This window comes from Heterocephalus glaber, unplaced genomic scaffold, assembly GCF_053883595.1.
Source record: "Heterocephalus glaber isolate CG9 unplaced genomic scaffold, H.glaber_assembly_v1.0 deba00001773, whole genome shotgun sequence".
Classification (NCBI taxonomy): domain Eukaryota; kingdom Metazoa; phylum Chordata; class Mammalia; order Rodentia; family Bathyergidae; genus Heterocephalus; species Heterocephalus glaber.
The window spans coordinates 5319271-5338675 of NW_028258463.1; the positions used below are offsets into that span (position 1 = coordinate 5319271).

Genomic DNA, 19405 nt, shown 5'->3' on the forward strand with positions numbered 1-19405 from the left:
ACCTTTGCAACTTGAAATTTATTTTAACTTGTAAATATTTTTTCCTTAAATTCTTTTATTGGTACATTGTAGGTATACAAGACAATTACATTTCTCACTGGGAATTGTACCTTTACATCATGCATCTTGGTTCTTATTTTTTCCCCATTCCTAGACCTCCCTTCATGCCCTCCACCCTTCCCTATTTACAAAGACTTTATTTCTATTTTTTCCATTTCTCATCATTTTTCCTTTCCCTTCTTTCCTTTCCCCTGCCCCTCCCACTACCCCTACCCCTGTGGACCTTTTCTTCCTATTTTGCATTATCGATTATTCATTCTAATCATTGGTACATTTTAGGTATACAATAGAATGACATTCATCATTGGAAATTTGCACCTTTACTTAGTCTCTCTTGGTTCTTATTTTTCACCCTTGCTCAGCCCTCCCTTCAACCCCTCCAGTCCTCCCTATTTACAAAGATTTTGTTCCTATTTTTCCATTTTCTCCTATTAATCCCATTCCCTTCTTTCCTTTCCCCTACCCCTCCCACCTCTTTCCCTTTGCCCATTTTCTTCCTATTTCACATTACCTATCATACATTTTAGTCCCCATTTACACTTTCAGTTTCTCACACCAGAGAAACTATGCGTTATTTATACATGTGTGTCCTATTTATTTCACTTAAGAGTATCACCTCAATGTGCATCCATTTAGCTATAAATGTCTCCAATTTCTCATTTTTTATGGCTGAGTAGTACTCCATTTTATTAAAAAAACCACATTTTCTTTATCCAGTCTCCAGTTGATGGGCACTTGGGCTGTTTCCAAGTTTTTGCTATCACAAACTGTGCTGCTATGAACATGGGCGCACATATATCACTGGGGTATGATTCTTTTAATTCTTTGGGGAAGATTCCCAGCAGTGGAATAGTGGGATCAAATGGGACTTCCAGTCCTAGTTCTTGAGCTATCTCCATACTGATTTCCACAGTGGTTGCACCAGTCTACACACCCACCAGCAGTGGAGCAGAGTTCCTCTTTCCCCACAGCCCCCTCAGCATTTGTTATTGGTTGATTTCATGATAGCAGCCATTCTTTCTGGAGTGAAGTGGAATCTGAGGGTTGTTTTCATTTGCATCTCTCGAATGACCAGTGATGTTGAACATTTTTTCATGTATTTATTTGCTATTTCTACTTCATTGTCTGAGAAATGTCTGTTCATTTCAGATGCCCATTTTTGGATTGGGTCTTGAAATTTGGGAGGTCTGATCTTTTTAAGTTCTTTATAGATTCGAGATAGGAGACCTTTGTCTGAGGAAGAGCAGGTGAAGATTTTTTCCCACATTGTGGGTTGTCTCTTCCCACTGCTGGTGGTTTCTCTTGCTGTGCAGAAGCCTTTTAAGAAGAAGAGATCCCACTTGTTGATTGTTTGTGCTAGTTCACGGGCAACTGAGGTTTTGTTCATAAAATCTTTTCCTACACCGATGTCTTCAAGGGTTCTACCTAACCTCTGTTCCAACTGGTTCAGAGTTTCTATTTAATATTTAGATCTTTAATCCATTTTGATTTTAGTTTAGTGCATGGCGAGAGATATAGGTCTACTTTTAATCTTTGGCAAGTTGAAGCCCAATTTTTCCAGCACCATTTATTAAAGAGGCTATCTTTCCTCCAGTGAGGGTGTTTGGCTCCTTCATCGAAGATGAGATGGCTGAGTGTGTCTGGGGTTGTTTCTGCATCTTCTAATCTGTTCCACTGGTCCTCGAGTCTGTTTCTTTACCAGTACCATGCTGTTTTTATCACAGTAGCTTTGTAGTAGAGTTGCAGGTTGGGGATTGTGATACCCCCTGCCATATCTCTGTTACCTAGAATTGCTTTTGCTACTCTGGGTCTCTTCTTGTTCCAAATGAATTTTTGGATTGTTTTCTTAAGGTCCATGAAGTATGCTGCTGGGATCTCTATTGGAATCATATGAAATCTATATAGCAGTTTTGGAAGTATGGGCATTTTCACTCTATTAATCCTTCCTGCCCAGGAGCAGGAGATGTCTGTCCATTTTCTGATATCATCTTCAATCTCTCTTTTCAGAGTGCCATAGTTTTCAGAGAAGAGGTCTTTGATGTCTTTGGTTAGGTTGATTCCTAGGTATTTCAGTTTTGTGGATGCTATCGTGAAAGGAATTATTTGCCCTATTTCTCTCTCAATGAGTCTGTCATTGGTGTAGAGGAAAGCTATTGATTTTTGTGTGTTGACCTTGTAACCAGCTACTTGACTGAATTTGGTTATTAAGTCTAGAAGACTTTTGGTGGAGTTCTTGGGGTCTTCTATATAGAGGATCATGTCATCTGCAAATAATGCCAATTTGACGTCTTCATTTCCTATCTTTATTCCTTTTATTTCTTTCTCTTGTCTAATTGCCATGGCTAATGTTTCCAGAACTATATTGAACAAGAGTGGTGATAGTGGACATCCTGGTCTTGTTCCTGATTTTAGTGTGAAGGATTTCAGTTTTTGACCATTTAGTATGATATTGGCTGTTGGTTTTTCATAGATGGCTTTTATCAGTTTGAGGTAGAGACCATCTATTCCAATCTTTTGTAGGGTTTTTATCATAAATGCATGTTGGATTTTGTCAAATGCTTTTTCTGCATCTATGGAGATAATCATATGGTTTTTGTCCTTGGCTCTATTGATATAGTGTACTACATTGATTGATTTGTGTATGTTGAACCATCCCTGCATCCCAAGGATGAATCCCACTTGATCAGAGTGTATGATCTTCTTGATGATCTTCTGCATCCTATTTGCCAGTATCTTATTAAGGATGTTTGCATCTGTATTCATTAGTGAGATTAGTCTATAGTTCTCCTTTTCGGTTGAGTCTTTCTCTGCTTTGGGGATCAAGGTGATTCCAGGAATGAATTTGGGAGTATTGCTTGCTTTTCAATTTCATTGAAGAGTTTAAACAGTAGTGGCAGTAGTTCTCCTCTAAATGTCTTGTAGAATTCAGCAGTGAAGGCATCAGGGCCCGGGCTTTTCTTAGTTGATAAGGTTTTAATTACATTTTCAATTTCATTGGTTGATATTGAGTTGTTTAGAATTTTTAGGTCTTCTTCATTCAACTTTGGTAATTCATATGTATCTAGAAATCTGTCCATTTCTTCTGTGTTTTCCTTCTTATTGGCGTATAGGTTCTGGATGTAGGTATTGATGATCCTCTGGATTTCTGCTGGGTCTGTTGTAATTTCACCCTTTTCATTCCTAATTGCATGGATTTGGGCCTTTCTTTCCCTTTTCTGATAAGGTTGGCTAAGAGTTTGTCAATTTTGTTGATTCTTTCGAAGAATCAACTCTTGGCATCATTGATTTTTTGTATCATTCTCTTAGTCTCCATTGCATTGATTTCTCCTCTGATCTTTATAATTTCCTCCCTTGTATGAGCTCTGGGGTTGTCCTGCTCTTCTTTTTCTAGAAGCTTGATGTGCAGCATCAGGTTGTTTAATTGGGCTCATTCTGTTTTCCTAATATGTGTATTCACTGCTATGAATTTCCCTCATAAGACTGCTTTCATTATGTCCCATAGATTCCGATATGTTGTACTGTCATTGTCATTTAATTGAAGGAACTGTCTGATTTCTTCTTTAATTTCCTCTGTGACCGATTGATTATCCAGAAGTGTGTTGTTCAATTTCCACATGTTTATGAAATTTTTTAGTTTCTTTTGCTATGGATCTCCAATTTCATCACCCTATGGTCTGATAATATACAGGGGATAACTTCAATTCCTTTGCACTTACTTAAACATGTTCTATGTTTGAGTATGTGGTCTATTTTGGAGAATGACCCATGTGCAGCTGAGAAGAATGTGTATTCTGATTTTGTGGGGTGGAAGACTCTGTAAACATCTGTTAAGTTCATTTGTTCAAGAGTTCAATTGAGTTCTAGTATTTCATTACTTATTTTTAGTCTAGTTGATCTATCTATTTGTGACAGTGGGGTGTTGAGGTCCCCCACTACAATTGTATTAGTGCATATATGACTTTTCATGTCCATTATTATTTGTTTTATATAGTTGGGTGGTGCACTAGTGTTTGGTGCATAGATATTTATGATTGTCATCTCTTCCTCTTGGATTCTTCCCTTTACAAGGATGTTGTGTCCTTCTTCGTCTCTCTTAATCAGTGTTGGTTTGAAATCTACTTGATCTGCAAAGAGGATAGCTACTCCTGCTTTTTTTCAGTTTCCCACCCCATGGAGTATTGTTTTCCACCCTTTAACTTTCAGTCTATGAGTTTCCTTTTGAATTAAGTGTATTTCTTGTCTGCAGCATATTGTTGGATTTTGCTTCTTGACCCATTCTGCCAGTCTATTTCTTTTGAGTGGTGAATTGAGACCATTAACATTGATGGTTATAACTGAAACGTATTGACTTATCATTGACATGACTTTTTCTTTTTGCTGGGTCCTCCCCCTTTACATTTAATTTCTTGTCATGTCAGATGGGTTCATTCTGCTTTGCTTCCTGGGGTTGTGATCCTCAATGTCTCTTCCTAGGATATTGTGTAAAATTTTTTGGAGTGATGGTTTGGTATTCACAAAGTTCCTAAGGTGCTCTTTGTCATGAAAGTATCTTATTTCTCCATCCATTTTGAAAGATAGTTTTGCAGGGTGCATCAATCTGGTTGGAGGCTGTTTTCTTTTAGGGCTTGGAATATGTCATTCCAAGCTCTTCTTGCCTTGATGGTTTGTGTTGAGAAGTTTGCTGTGATTTGGATGGCCTTTCCTTTGTATGTGATTTGTTTCTTTTCTCTAACTGCTTATAGAACTTTGTTCTTCTGTTGAGTTTCTGGAATCTTAACAATTATATGCCTGTGTGTAGATTTTTTTTGATCAAGGCTATTTGGAGTCCTATATGCCTCACTTATCTGTCTGTCAAGTTCTTTTCCCCTGCCTGGGAAGTTTTCTGCCATTACTTCTGTGAAGAGATTTTTTAAGTCATCTGCACTCTTTCCTGTTTCTTCATTGACTCCAATCAGTCTTATGTTATTCTTCTTTGCATCATCTAGTAGCTGCTGGATTGATTTCTCATGCTCCCTTATAATTTTGAAACAATTTTTCTTTTCCTGGTCCTTAGTTGCAATCTTATCTTCTATATCTGAAATTCTGTCCCCACATTGGCTCATTGTGCTGTGTAGACTTTCAATGGAGTTTTTCGTGTCCTGGAAATTTATTTGCATCTGTTTTATGGATTCCATTTGTTTCCTATGTTGGGATTCCATCATGTTCCTCAGCTCCTCTCTAGATTTATGAATCATGTCTTGCACTAGGAGCACAATTTCTCCTGTTATCTGAGGAATTATTTCTGATTTCATTTTTTGCAGATCCCCTTTTGTTGCCAGTTCAGTGGGTCCAGGTGTTTGAGTATCAGAGTGTTCCATCTCATTTCCCTTTGGGGTTGCTGTGGATGATCTGGAAGTCTGGTTTTGAGACTTATTTAAGTGTTTTCTCATTTTGACTGGGGGGGGGTGCTGTTGGCACCCACGCGGCTCACCTCCTCTGAGCTGGGAGAGGTGGGCCAGCGGCCGGGAGTGGTGGTAGGGATGGTGGCCCAGAAGCCCCTTCCTCTGGACCAGGAGCAGTGGAACAGCAGCTCAGAAGCCCCTACCTCTGGGCCAGGAGCGGAAGGATGGACAGCAGGCCAAAAGCCCTTTCCTCTGGGCTGGAAGCAATGGGAGGAATGGTGGCCGGGCAGCCCCTTCCTCTTGACCAGGAGCAGTGGGACAGTGGCTCAAAAGCTCCTACCTCTGGGCAGGAATTCTTTACATGCTGAGAACTCAATTAGCTCCAGTACAGTGTTCTGGTGGTCTGGTGTCCTCTGCGTCTTTGTAGTATGGAACCAGGTGGCTGTACAGAGAAGAGGCCAAAGGAGCAGGGGGGGTGGCCCAGTGGATTGCTGCCGGGGCGCAGGCTGATTTGGTGTTTTCAGCATGACTGGCAACCTTGGGACTGCCTTAACTTGTAAATTTTATTTTCATGGTCACTCTCAATTTACCAAGAGAAAAATGGCAGCAAAAAGTTTGCAGGGTCATGGTGATCACAAAATTCTCTGGCTGTGATCATCTGCGTATGGATGGAGCCTCCTGAAGGAGAATGGTTCAATCAGTAAAGCCTCATGTCACTGGAAGTCTTGAGATCTAAGATCTTGTGTTTGCTCTGCTTTTCCTCACTTCTACCTAGATGAGTGTCTATGAGTTGAAGGCTCTACACTTTGCCCTGATGTCCTTAATTCCACATATGTGTTTAGATCAAATGATCTCTAAAGTGGCTTCTAGTTCTAAAAACAACAGCAACAAAAAAACAAATGAACAAAACCAAAACAAAACAAGAACCTATTCATTTATGGCTGATTCAAAATCAGCAAGTCATTGGTGAGTCAGCTTAGATGCCCCTGCAGGAGTGGACCCAATGTGGGACATAACAGAGTGTTTCTTTGTTATTCTCTAATTTCTGAGCAGGTAGTTACAATCAGAGGCACAAGATTTGATAGTGAAAAGGGGATGCAAAACCCTGAAACTGTTTGTCATAAAGAATCCCATGCCCAATAAAAGCAAAGGCAGATGTTCACATAAAGATTTTGCTGTTTGTGTTTTTGTGGGACCACTTTCTGAAAATGAAGTTTATTAGTGTGGCACAGCAGCATCTGCCCACCCATGCTGCCACATGATAGTGGCCTTACAACCCATTTATGGGGTTAGAATTATTTTTGTTAATAATTTTCATGGAGGTAAATGAAATGCAATGTGCACCAGCTGTAGCTACATTTATCATGCAGCTGCCTTCCAGAGAAGCCACCAAACCCCTGACATAGACTTCTAGATTGTCAAAGAGGGTTTTGTCTCACAGAGTTTTAAAGATAAAAAGGAGCTGTATCAGTTTTGTTTTTTTTTAATATTGCTGTAACATGATCACAGAGTGGTTGAATACAGCACAGATTTATTACCTACAGTTCTGGAGGCCAGATGTCCAAAATGATTTTCACAGGGTTAAAACTACAGCAATCTTCTGTTCTTTCTGGAGGCTAGTGGTGGAGAAGCTGTTGTTGTACCTGCTCCAGCTTCTACAAGCCACCTACATTCCTTGGCTTGTGCCCTTCCCTCAATCTTCAAAGCCAACAGACTTATTTTCTCCCTCTTTTCTCTTTTTTCCATCCTTATTTTCTCTATATCTCTGACCTTCCTATCTCCTTTTTATAAGCACTCTCATGATTGCATTGGCTCCACCCACATAATCTCCCCATCTGGGGATCTTTAACTCACTTACAATCTGCAAATTACCTTTTACAGGGTGTGTTCAGCTTTCCATTACTGCCACAAAATGCCTGAGATAATCAACTTAGAAAAAGAGAAAGGTTTATTTCGACTCACAGTTTCAGAAGTCTCAGTCCATCCTTGGCTGACCCAGTTGCTCTTGGCAGCACATCACAGCAAGACCCCGGGGCAGAGGAAGCTGCTCAGGTTACGGTGGCTGAGAAGCAAAGAAGAAAAGGGATGGAGTCTCAAAACAGCCACCAAGGCCATACCCCTGATAACCTAAAACTTCCCACTGGGACCTACTTCTTAAAGCTTTTCACCACCTTCTAATAGTGCGAAGAAAGGCCTTTGGGACTCATTCCAGATGCAAACTGTACCATAATGTACCATATAGATAGGATGTGACATTTTTGGAAGGGAGCCACTAGTTAGCCTCCCTAAGAAGCCATAGAGACCAACCCAGGCCCAAAGGATACATGACTTACCAGAGACCTCACTGCCTTCTGTGAGTGCTGTGACTGTATCCCTGGTATCCTTTCATATACCACTTTTCCACACATCACTGGCAAAGATAGATGGGAGAATGCCCTGAAGGAGACTTTAATAATAAACTTGAATTTATTGAGGAATGAGTACAAGATTAAGCCAGTGATTAAAGAAAAGATCAGCATAGGAAATACAGAAACTTGTCTTTTTAAAAGCACATTCTTAATGCAAGAACTTCCTTAAATGTTACAGTTTTGCTAGGACACAGTACTTTGTAAAGATGTTATTTGCAGAGATAATATAATTGAAACAGTAAGAAATGAGACCACCAAGGAAGCACATTTATAAAAGCTCTTGCTTCTACTCTTCCCTTTGCTCCTTCTTCTCTTGCTTCTCTTTCTCTCTCTGTAACTCTGGTCATTCATGGTGTTTTGAAAATCATTAGTGGCTACAAAGCTGATCCAAATTCCTTGGTTAAACTAAAGGGAATGGAGCCATCTGAGTCTTGTCCCCATGGATTAAACCTAATTCAGTATTTCCCTTATTTCACAGTGAAAGCAGTCTTTTTTGGTACTGAAGATTTGTCTGGGAATCTAAGGAATTTAAGTTTAGTTTTCTCCCTTCTGCCCAGCATTGATAGAAGCAAAGAGTATCATAGAATCTTGGATTGAGATATGGGTAGATATGCTGTTTATCCTATCCCAATTCTCCTCCCAAATGATGGAACCTGTGTTTGGCAAATATTTTCCAAGACCCTTCTTGTACCTCGGTTTTCTCTGCCTGAGTGATTGGCAGGAACAAAGGCTGCTGAAAGTGAAAGTGTACATTAAATTCCAGTTTTTGAGAGGTCAGGTATATTTAGCAGGGTTGTGACATGTTTCCTATGCTCACTATGTCAGGAATCATCCCCGGTCCCACTCAGGGAAGGCACAGGTGACACCTATAGTGTCATAACACACTCAACTCCCTGGTATATTTGTCGTCCTGTGCCTACCTGGCTTCCTCATGATTCAACCTGACCCAGGGCTGAACATGAGATAGAAGTTCACTTTACATACTGTGGATGGATGAGTGAATGAATGGCCATATAATCTCAAGGGCATATGGAGGACACATGGCTCCTGTGCCTCAATGGAAGTGCTGAGAGGGGCAGTCAAAGGCTGAAGGTATAGTGTCTTCCCTGACATAGAAACGAGTAGGCTGGCACTCTGCATACCTCTGCTAACTTTCTCAGCAGAAAAGAAGACTGGACATTCCATATGATTTATCCTAATAGATGTTTTAATATGATGCTGAACACAGCAGGGAGCTCTCCTGCCTTCCTTTGGAAATTTGCACTCAGCACACAATGTCATTGTCATTTTTTTCTGCCTATCAAATGATCACATTCCTCAGCTGCTGGAACATTAGGTTAATGACACAGTGCTGATCCAAACAAAGACAGAGTTGAGTCACCAAGCTCCTGTCTAGTGTTGATTGGGGGTCATAAAAATAATTCTCTCCCTCACTCCCTCTTGACAACTCATAGAAAAACACCTTGTATATGTCAAAAGACACTTTCTTTGAAAATCAAATGCCTTCTAGATTAGACAAGGTTGATTCTCACATCATTCCTGCCAGGTGGGAAAACAAAGTGTCAGTCCCAGAGTAACTAAATATTTGGTGTATCTTGGACACGTTGTAGAATTGATGTGGCTTGAAAGATGATGTCGGTACTAAAGTATTAAAGCTAACTGTACTCAATGAAGAGGCCACAGAATGAATGGGCCTGCAACAAGAAAATCTGACCTCAGAGATCATGAATATAGGTCTTAGAGAAACTGACCTAGATTCATGCCAGGAAAATGCCATAGCAACCCCTGGGGATCTCCATCAACTGGCACATTTTAGCACTTGGTATCATAGCTCTTTCCACATTGCTTCTCCACCTTCTGCCCCACCTAATTCTATTTCTTCTTTTTGTTTCTAGTTCCTTCTTTCTGGGGATTGGTGAACTCAGCTTGGAATCTTTGTTCTGTGGGGAAACGGCAGTCTCCGGTCAACATAGAGACGAGTCACATGATCTTCGACCCCTTCCTGACGCCCCTTCGCATCAACACTGGAGGCAGGAAGGTAAGCCATGGCCTTGGTTCAATCCTTAGGCTGAAGACTGGTGTCAGTGCTGATTCTGAGAGCTGATCCTGCAGGTGTCAATCTGCTGTGCTTTTGTCATTCCACCTAGAAAAACCACGAACCTCAGGCCCACTGCCAAGAAAAATAATTATGTCTAAGTTGTGCCTTTTCTCCCCACCTAGTCAAGCTCTAGTGCTTCTAATTATTGTGCAGCCCATGAGGGTTGCCTGAGGTCTTATCCCTTGGTACCCCATGAAGGCCTAAAAACACAGTTGTCTCACCAGCACATTATGCTGGAAAATCCTTCCTCGGAGACTCTTTACTGGGCCTTCTTTTAACCTCAGTACAGGGGGAAAAAAATTTAATGAAAGTAAAATCAGATGTTTATGATCCTGGGAGGAAACACAAACAGCAATCACCTTAGATGATTTATAAGAAAATCAATAATTAATCTTCATAGGGGAATCTTGCTGGCTAAGAATCTTCTCTCCTGCACAGAAATGCTGAGCTGTGCTCTGTGATTCTCACACCTAAATCCCCCTTGTGCTCTCTTGTCTCCGTGACAAACTCCTGCTTCATTTGTGGATGAGCACACTCCCCACGGGGCCTTCTCTTTGCTGGGATCTAGCATTGCTCCTGCTAGACATTTCTGTTCGGCTACCATTTACTGTGAAAATGGGGGAAAACCCTACACGCAGAGAAAATTGTGTCTGAAAGTGATTCGACTGTGAACTCAAGAGGACTGAGAAATCACCAATGTGCAAACAATTAAGGGTAAAATCATAGACAATTTTTATTACTTCTGGAGGCTGATTATGCAGGGCTTGGGCTCAGTGGTGTCTGCTCCCTCTTCCTCTCATGTAATCTGTTTATCATCCTCAACCAGGAGCTTCTAAATTGTATTTTCCCCTTTTGAATATAACAGAGTCTCTTTTCTATCATGTAATGGTCATACCTCCACACACATGAACCTAATGACTCACCACAAGGTGTAACTAAGTTTGGGTCAGGTCACAGGCCTGTTTTAAAAGACACTGCATGAGGGGCTGGGGATTTAGCTCAGTGGTTTCGCCACCTGCCTGGCAAGCCCAAGGTCCCAAGTTCAATCCCTGGTACAAAAAAAAAAAAAAATACACTGCATGGGACATTGAAATCATTTGGCTACGGCGCATTTATGTGCTGATTTAAATATGACTTGAGAAGCATTTTTTTGTAGAAAGATCCTATGTAGGTCATTTGGTTGAGTGCTCTGATTCTGGAGAAAGCCAAGCTACTCTAATTATTGTTCCATTTATGGCTTCTTTATAACCTAAAGAAAATTGGCACAGCTTCTACATACACCTCTCCCCAAAATGGTCCATCTTTTAAAGTCATGAGCACGTGTGAGCTTCCTGATCAGAGTTTACTGATCAGAGTGCAAGAAGGGAAAGATGGGACACTGGCTCAATGTTCAGTCACCTCTTCTTTCTTGGAGAGTATGATGGGGGATAATTGCATTCTAGGCAAAGGGGAAAGCAGTAAAAGCAAACAAATAGCCAGAGACAGAATGGGATTTGGTGCTTGAGTTCCAGAATTACCTAAAAGCTGGCCAGCAAGGCTAATGCTCAAAGACCAAAGAGAGGAGTGATTGCAGGTGGCTGGGGTCTGGGCTGGAGAAGGTGGCAGACAACAGATCCTGAGGCTGTGGTAAGGACTGGATCTTTCTCCTAAGAGTTATGGCATGCACCTCAAGGATTTTTGGGTAAAGCACACATAAGCAGTACAGTGAGAAAGATGGAAAACAAGCAGAAATGGTAGATTTGTATTCCATCTTCCCTTAGATCATCTTAGAGGAAAATGCTGATGTAAATGAAAAAAACACATTTTAAGATAGCTTCTCCCTGAAATTATTGGGGGAAAGACTGGGTGATAGCCTGGTGTTAAAAGTCCCTCTCGTGTTATGATGTTTGTTACTGTTGTTTTGAGTCTTTATTTTGTTTTTGACAAGTGTATTTTTTTTCATCTTTCCAATTCAGCGAAGTGTACCTGATCCAAATCAATTTTCAGATGCACTGGAGTTTGGGATTTTGGAAACATTTATTTTGATGATGTAAATATTTATATCGGGCATGATGTATGTTGTCAGCAGTTTCAAGAGCTGAGAGCTGGCTGAGGTACCCTTTGCATTTATGAAAACTGGAAAATAAAATATAAACACTAGCAGGATAAACTACCTGGTAATGAAATGCCTCAACTTGATAGACTAGAGTTAAGTCATGTTTGCAAGCTTTTTTTTTAAAAAAAAGTGGCATTTAATGAGTTGGAGACTCATTTTGGAAGCAAGGATTCAAAATATTGCTCTACATTTAGCTATTTGCTTTAGAGAAATATTCAACTGAAAAGTTTGAGCCACCTCCCTGTTAGACTGGAGGTTTGGAGGAATTTGGGCAAGGTGTCACATTCTGAAGTCGGAGATCAGCTGAGTGTCAGGAGGTTACATGCACCCCAGTAACTTTGTATTTTGTGTCACCATGTTGTTGATGAGCATTATTCCTTCCAGCCTTTAAAAGTGGCCTGGGCACAGAACCCTGAAGCAGCTCTGCCACACTTCCTGACTCCGGTTATTGTGTTTGATCTAGCACATTTGACCTGACATGGGCTTCAGATGATGGAATAAAGACTTTCCTTAACATTGCCTATGGCTGAAATTCAACTTCAACACCAAATAACTAGGAATATTAATCTATGAGAATCTAAATGCACTGTGACTTGGATATAATAGAGAATATTTTTCTAACTAAAAATGATAGAGAGAGGAAAGGGAAATGGGACAAAAAGAAGAACCAAGATATATCATGTACAGGTACAAATTCCCTGTGATGAATATGATCATTACATGTATCTACAATGTACTGATAGGGCCAGGGATTTAGCTCAGTGGTTTCGCCACCTGCTGTGCAAGCGCAAGCACAAGGACCCGAGTTCGATCCCAGGTACCAAAAATAAATAAATAAATAAATAAAATGTACCGATAAACTTAATTAATTTAGAAAATTCAAAAACATGAGATCTCTTTAGCCTTTTGCTTATTTTCAGCAGTAGTTCTTAAACAATGTCTTCTTTTGGAAGAGGAATAATTTTGACTTAGCTGTCCATATCTAACACAGGATTCTTAAAGGTGAAAGTCAGAATGATTGTCGTTTTCTAAATGACCCTCTGTTAAGGTTGGTTTCATGTGAATACAAGCATCCTACCTTGAAACCTATCTTCCACCCTTGACCCCTCTTAAACTTAACTTCTGTATGCTACATGATTTGGAGCTAATTAATCTGATTTTAAATAAAGCTACTAAATCAATCCAAGATCAAAAAATGACTGACAGACTTTTAAGGACATCCAATACCAATTTGGGGGATGAAAGCCACTAAGTCTGGAAGTCTGGGGAGAAGGCAGGTGGTGGAAATAAATAACTGACCTCAGTTTACTGGAACAGTCAGATCCAACAAGCCAGAGGAGACTGACCTCCAGCAGCCCATACGTTCATTACAGTGATCTCAAAGAACCAGCCATTCCCAAGCCTGCTCTGAGTGGGGTTTTTTCTTAATTTTTTGCTGAATGAAGGCCAGGAACACAGTTCTTGGGGAAAGGCCTTGGGGTACCTACCCACTGTTGTCATCAGTTTCCTTTTGACTTCTGATTACTTGGAGCTTGCATTAGAGCCTCGGCAAGCGACAAAGAACATACATACTGGGCAAGGCATGGGAATTTTAATAGAGGGATCTTTGATAGCCACCCTGGTCCTGGTCCTGAGAGATGAGGGGAGGGAGTGACCACCAGAACCCAGAGACAGAGAGAGGAACACCCGACCTTCAGTGAGGGAAGCAGACAGCTCAGTGCAATCCATGGGGAAGAAGCTGGGGAATAAAGAACTGACAGTTTCCCTTCCCCCTTCTCTCCTACCAACCTTCCTGTGCAAGGAAGTCAGGCACAGGAAGCCTATGGAATCTGTGACTCAGTCTGCCTAAGCCAGCCTCCAACCACAGAGGCAAAGGGACAAATGGAATACATAGGGCACAAAGCTGCAGGTGTATCCCCATGACCATTTCCACATATCCAGCAAATACATACAGGGTAATAAAAATCACCATGACCTATAAGATTAGATACAAACTTGTTAGCCTGGTGTTCACAGCCCCAAATCTCCTTTGCAGAGATTATTTCACTTATACTTTGTGTACCTTCTGTTCCCAGAGAGGCTAGAAAAAATGAATCTATCTCTCCTTTTCCTGGAGTCTGCACTTTGGCCATGATAGATCCTCCACTTGATGTGCCTCAGGGTTCCTGCTCCTACCTTCTGACCATCTGTGTCTCCAACGCTTCCTCCTCCATGAATCTTCTTTGAGTTTCATTGCCTTGAAGTTGCCCTTCATTTGGCTTTACATGGTTTTTTGTTTGTTTGCTTCTTTGTTTTTATGTTTGAGACTGGGTCTCACTGTGTAGTTCAGGCTGGCCTGGAACTCTCTGTATAGCTTGGGCTAGCCTTGAACTTGTGTTCATCCTGCCTCAGCCTTGAGCGCTGGGATCACAGGCGTGCGCCACTGTGACTGGTTTCATTTGGCTTCTTTAAATTCCTTACTAATGTTTCTTTCAGGACTTGAGCCTTGACTTATAGTATATTAGCCCTTAGATTAAGAGTTCCTGAAGGTAAATGTGCTTTTATATTTTCATTTTATACCTCTGATGTTATCCGTGATAGAGCTGGTTGACTTGAACTGAACCTAGGTTACCCTTGATTATCAACACTACATAGTATTGATCAAAAGGTACTATGATTCAAGGTGGGGAAAATGTGGGGTGCCACCAGGATGAATAGTGACTTGGCTATCAACAGAATAAGACACTAAGACTAATCTGCAGATAGCATACTTGTCATGAAATATTGAAATAAGTTGAAAAATAAGAAATGTGAATTGGTTCGTGTGGAAAATTATATAACATCTCTATTTTTATATTTTCCAATGAATCTTATTCCAAAACTCAAGTGATCATAGTTAACTCAAAACTCAAGTGATCATTGCTATACCTGGCATGTTTACATTGCTCTGTTCTGAGAACTTTTACTTGTGATACACTTATGCTCCTCTGAGAAGCTTATGATATATGATATATTTAGGGAAAAGATAAGATACACAGACGTTAAGTGGCAGTAACTGACTTTAACTATTTGAGATAACAGTGGACTGGATATTAAAGAAGCTCTGAAATGATTATTAGCAAGTCATTCATTTTGACATTAATTTTTAATGGGAATAAGAAATTGGGATTGGATGAAGGAAGGTTTTATAGAGGTGGTAGGATATGAACCAGCATGAAAAGGTAGATAGGATGAAATATTGTTTTTGGCAGGGTTTTAAATGTCTAATGATCTGGTTCCATGTGTGGAAGATTAGGAATAAAGCAAAGGTGGATTCATTTTTTCATCTACACATGTTGCCATGGTGCTGGTGTCTATTGGGTAACTAATGTTGAACTTTCATAGGCAAATAGTCTGACCTATTTGTAACTCACTAGCTGTCTTTAAAGACTATGAGCCATTTTACACTGAAACTCTGATATGGAAAGAGTATGTGTAATTTCATGTATATTTCTGAAGAAGTGGGTGAAATTCTTACTCATCTGTACTTTTTAACTTGATAAATTTCTTATGGCAACTTTCTCAGAAGAAAGCAATAAAGGTCTGTTTATTTGTATCTAATTGTAATCAACAAGGAAAAGACTAATGATACGGAATGAACAGTACCTGTAGGAGAAAGAGGGTAGATTATCTTAGAAAGTATGGTAACCCAGGTAAAAAGAAATGCTAGGCATCATTACACATAGATGGGAAAACTTCAAACATCAGATTTTAAAATATCATAGTTAAAATAGAGAGATGATCTCATTGCTGGGTGGAAGATGACTCCAGAGGCCTGGGAAGCTCTTAAAAATGAAATTATGGTAACACAATTACAAGTGACAAAAACAGAACAATAGAGCTGGTAGGAGTGAAAGTTACAGATGTGGCTGCATGGGGAGCTTTGTGAGAAGTAAGGTTTTTAGATGGTATGTAAGAGATATAAGAGAAGGGCTTATGGTCAAGAAGAAGGATGAAAGGAGAAATGATTCTTCAAAATGGTTTCAGAGAGAATAGGATCTAGAATGAATTAAGGCTCCCAGAAACTGAGAAAGACTTTCAAAAGTTAATGTAAGAGGAAGTAAGAGCGGGAAGACCATGTAGGATTCCATTGCAGGGGGGGGATAGATGTGCTTGAATTTGAGGTGCACAGTTTACCAGCCATATGTAAGAGGCTTAACCTCTCTAAGCTTCAGTTTCCTCATTTCTCGAAGTGACTTAATAATAACACCCATTTTCTACATTTAAAAAATGCTCTTACTGGCCAAGTTACAATGTGACTGCAGAGATATCAATGAGATATCTGTGACCCGCAAAGAAGAATGTGTTCACCAATTGTTAGGCACTACCAGAGGTGTGGTGATTTCTGCTACATTGCAAACACAACTTAATTCCTATTTGAATGTCTCTGTCAAAGAAACTAATATACACATTGGAATTAATAACAAATGCACAGTGATTGCAATTATTTGGATGGCAAATTAAGGAAGCCAAGCCGCCACGCTGGTACCTGTAAGCCAAGAGGGTGAAATTCCATAGGCATAAAAGTCAAGCTCTTTTGTCAGTATATGTTTATTAAAAACTTCCCAAATTCAGGCTGTGCAAAGTATGTTGTAAGAACACTACATGTGACAAAGGAAAATATTTTAAGAGTGATGACTGCAGACTTGAGGAATCACTTTCCTACGCAGCCTCAGGGACAGAGGACTAGCCTGCTGTTTGAAAGGGCTTTGGATCCAACTTCAGAATAGGAACTGGAACTCAGGGAAAATTGAATGACCTCTTCCTGCTTTCATTGAGACTGCAGGCAAAACAAAAAACAAACTTGCAAACAAGGATATTGTGGAAAACACTCGAGCATCTGATGAGAGCTCTGACTGTGAGCCCCTTCCCACCTGGAATTCCTTTAGTGTTGAGACAGTTGGAATATGTTTGTCTCAAGGCCGACCCCAAAGTGAGGACTTACAAAAGATATAAAGCCTCCTAAAGGAAAACTCCCTTTAAAATTGGAGCAAATTCGCATTCTCAACTTCTATGAAAACGATTCCTCTAAGTCTCAGATACAGGTCTCTTTCTCCTTGAGCATATTTTGCTCTAGGTTTGCTACAGTGGAGAATTTGGGGCAAAATGAATGTAACAAATAAGGATTTTGATTAAGATAAAGAAACGAGGTGAAGGTAATTGTGTTTGTACTTAGAGCAGAGTTTTTGCGGGGAGTGGAAAGTCTCAGTGGGTAGCAGGGAAGTGATGAAAGCAGAACAGGAAAAACTAAGATGCTGTATTCTCGGTCAGAAAATAAATTCCGTCCAAAGATGTTCTGCTGTGGGTGTCTGCTTCTCGAGTACCCTTGCCAGGCTCAGGTCTGGGGTGAGGATTGTTGCCCACTGTCTTGGCAGCTCCTTGTGATGTTTATCTCTTGACGTCATCCAGGAAAATCGCTGCCGAGTCATTAGGCAAGTCTCCCAAGGAAACACCTGGTTGCTGGCAGTAGTATTTTATAAACAGACCTCATTCTTATTTCACTCCTCTGGTGAATACTAGAAAAGATTTTGTTTTGCTTTCCTTCCCTGCTACTTGCTCCTTCCTCAATCCTTGTCCTCATTTTTCCTCCATTACTCCATATCTTTCTTGCTCTCTTACGTACTTCTCCCCTCTCCATCCTCCTCTCCAACCTCCGCTCTGCCTTCCATCTTTTCCTATCCTCTTTCCCCATTTCCTTCCTCCTTTCTCCTAGCCCTAAGTTCACATGACCAAGCAACTTGTGCCCTCTCCTTCGGCATCAGAAAAGAATCAGTTTTCCTCTCTCATAGATCGGTTTAAAAAAAACATAGAAAGATCATCACTTATATGATTGGGTGACAACATTCAAACAAGGGAAAAATCAAGTTATCCAGAAACTGAACATAATATTTATAAAAGAATATGAGAAAGATTAACTTGAGATGACTAATTAATTTATAGGCAAATGAATTCCTGGAAAAAAGAATGACCTCCAGGAATCACAAAATTTACACATCCATCAAATCATGTCAAGGGACGTGTCACCCAACAGATAAACTATATGGGACAGAAGAGGAGAAGGAGAAAAGGAAAACCCATGACCTTGTTTGTACAGACCTCTTTCCAGCTAATTTCATATCTCACCAGCCCAGGAGAAGTGGTTCTAGCCCAATCAAGAGGATGAAATTCAGCCGAGCACCTGAGAAACTGCAGAAATCGTCACCTGCCCAAGAGAAATTTATAATTTCAGTATTTAAAAAATGGTATCAGTTTATTATGCTCTCCAAAAAGGCTCTGAAATTAACCAGTTTTCCTATAATAAGCCTGTTCACTTGGTTGGGTAAATCAGCAGAGCTACCCTGCATGAACTGTAGGGACTGAATCCTAATAGAGGAAACTCATTGCCTTAGAAACCAAGTAGTTTTGGTCTGAAAACAGAAATAAAAGGAATCTCCCCACTACCTTAGAAATAAATGAGGTATGTTGCATTTGAATGACTTAAAAATGCTCATTTTCTTCTATGTTTTCTCTTTTTTGTTTTTTGGTACTGGGATAGAACTCGGGACCTTCCACTTGCAAAGCAGGTGGTAGAACCACTGAGCTAAATCCCCTACCCTCTTCTATGTTTTCTTTCTGTAACCAAAGTACTAGATTAAAAACTAAAGACTGGGCTAAAAATACAATTTTGAGAATCTCTACATCATAAATAAATGAACATCTGAGCAACTATCAGATTTAATTTTTCCTAAGAAAATTTAATGTCACAAAGATAGAACTTTATTGCTACTTGAGAGATTAAGGATAGCAAAACTAACCTGTCCATTTCTTTCCTATAGCACATATTTTCAATGGATCTTTGTTGTGTAATATCCTAGAGACAAGATCCAAAGTACAAATAATGTTAAAATTAGTCATTCAGCTTAACATCTGTTTTTCTCATACCATAAACCCACTGTGTAATCAGAAATCAATAGTTTCATTTTATTAATATTAGCCATGGGTATCCAATGTTCCAAACAGATTATTTTTCTGTTTTACTCAGATATTCATCAGATATGACACTTAATCTGAAATTAGCCCATTCTGGCCCATAGCCATGAATTACACCAGCTACAACTCACACATGAAATATTTACATATGGTATCATGTGCTGAAGGTTCATAATCTTGCTTTTATAGGAGATGAAAATATACCCACATGGTTTTCCGTGTCATATACAGTAGAAACCTGCCAAGCTAGCAGCATCTCCCCTGCCTGAAAATGTTTTTGCTATCTTTATATCAAAAAAATTCTTCCTATCACACTTAAGAAGTGGAGATTTTTCTTTATTTGTATTTGCTTCTGAAATATTCAGAAACTATTTTT

At 40.0% G+C, this 19405-nt stretch overlaps 1 protein-coding gene across 1 annotated transcript in view; it reads left to right on the plus strand.

Moving 5' to 3' along the window:
• Positions 1-19405, plus strand: part of Ca10 (carbonic anhydrase 10 (inactive)) — a 508909-nt gene that overhangs the window by 202378 nt on the left and 287126 nt on the right. Inside the window, exon 3 of the mRNA XM_013077742.3 lies at positions 9745-9887. Coding sequence (XP_012933196.1) covers positions 9745-9887 — 143 coding nt within the window. The remainder of the gene's footprint in view (positions 1-9744; positions 9888-19405) is intronic.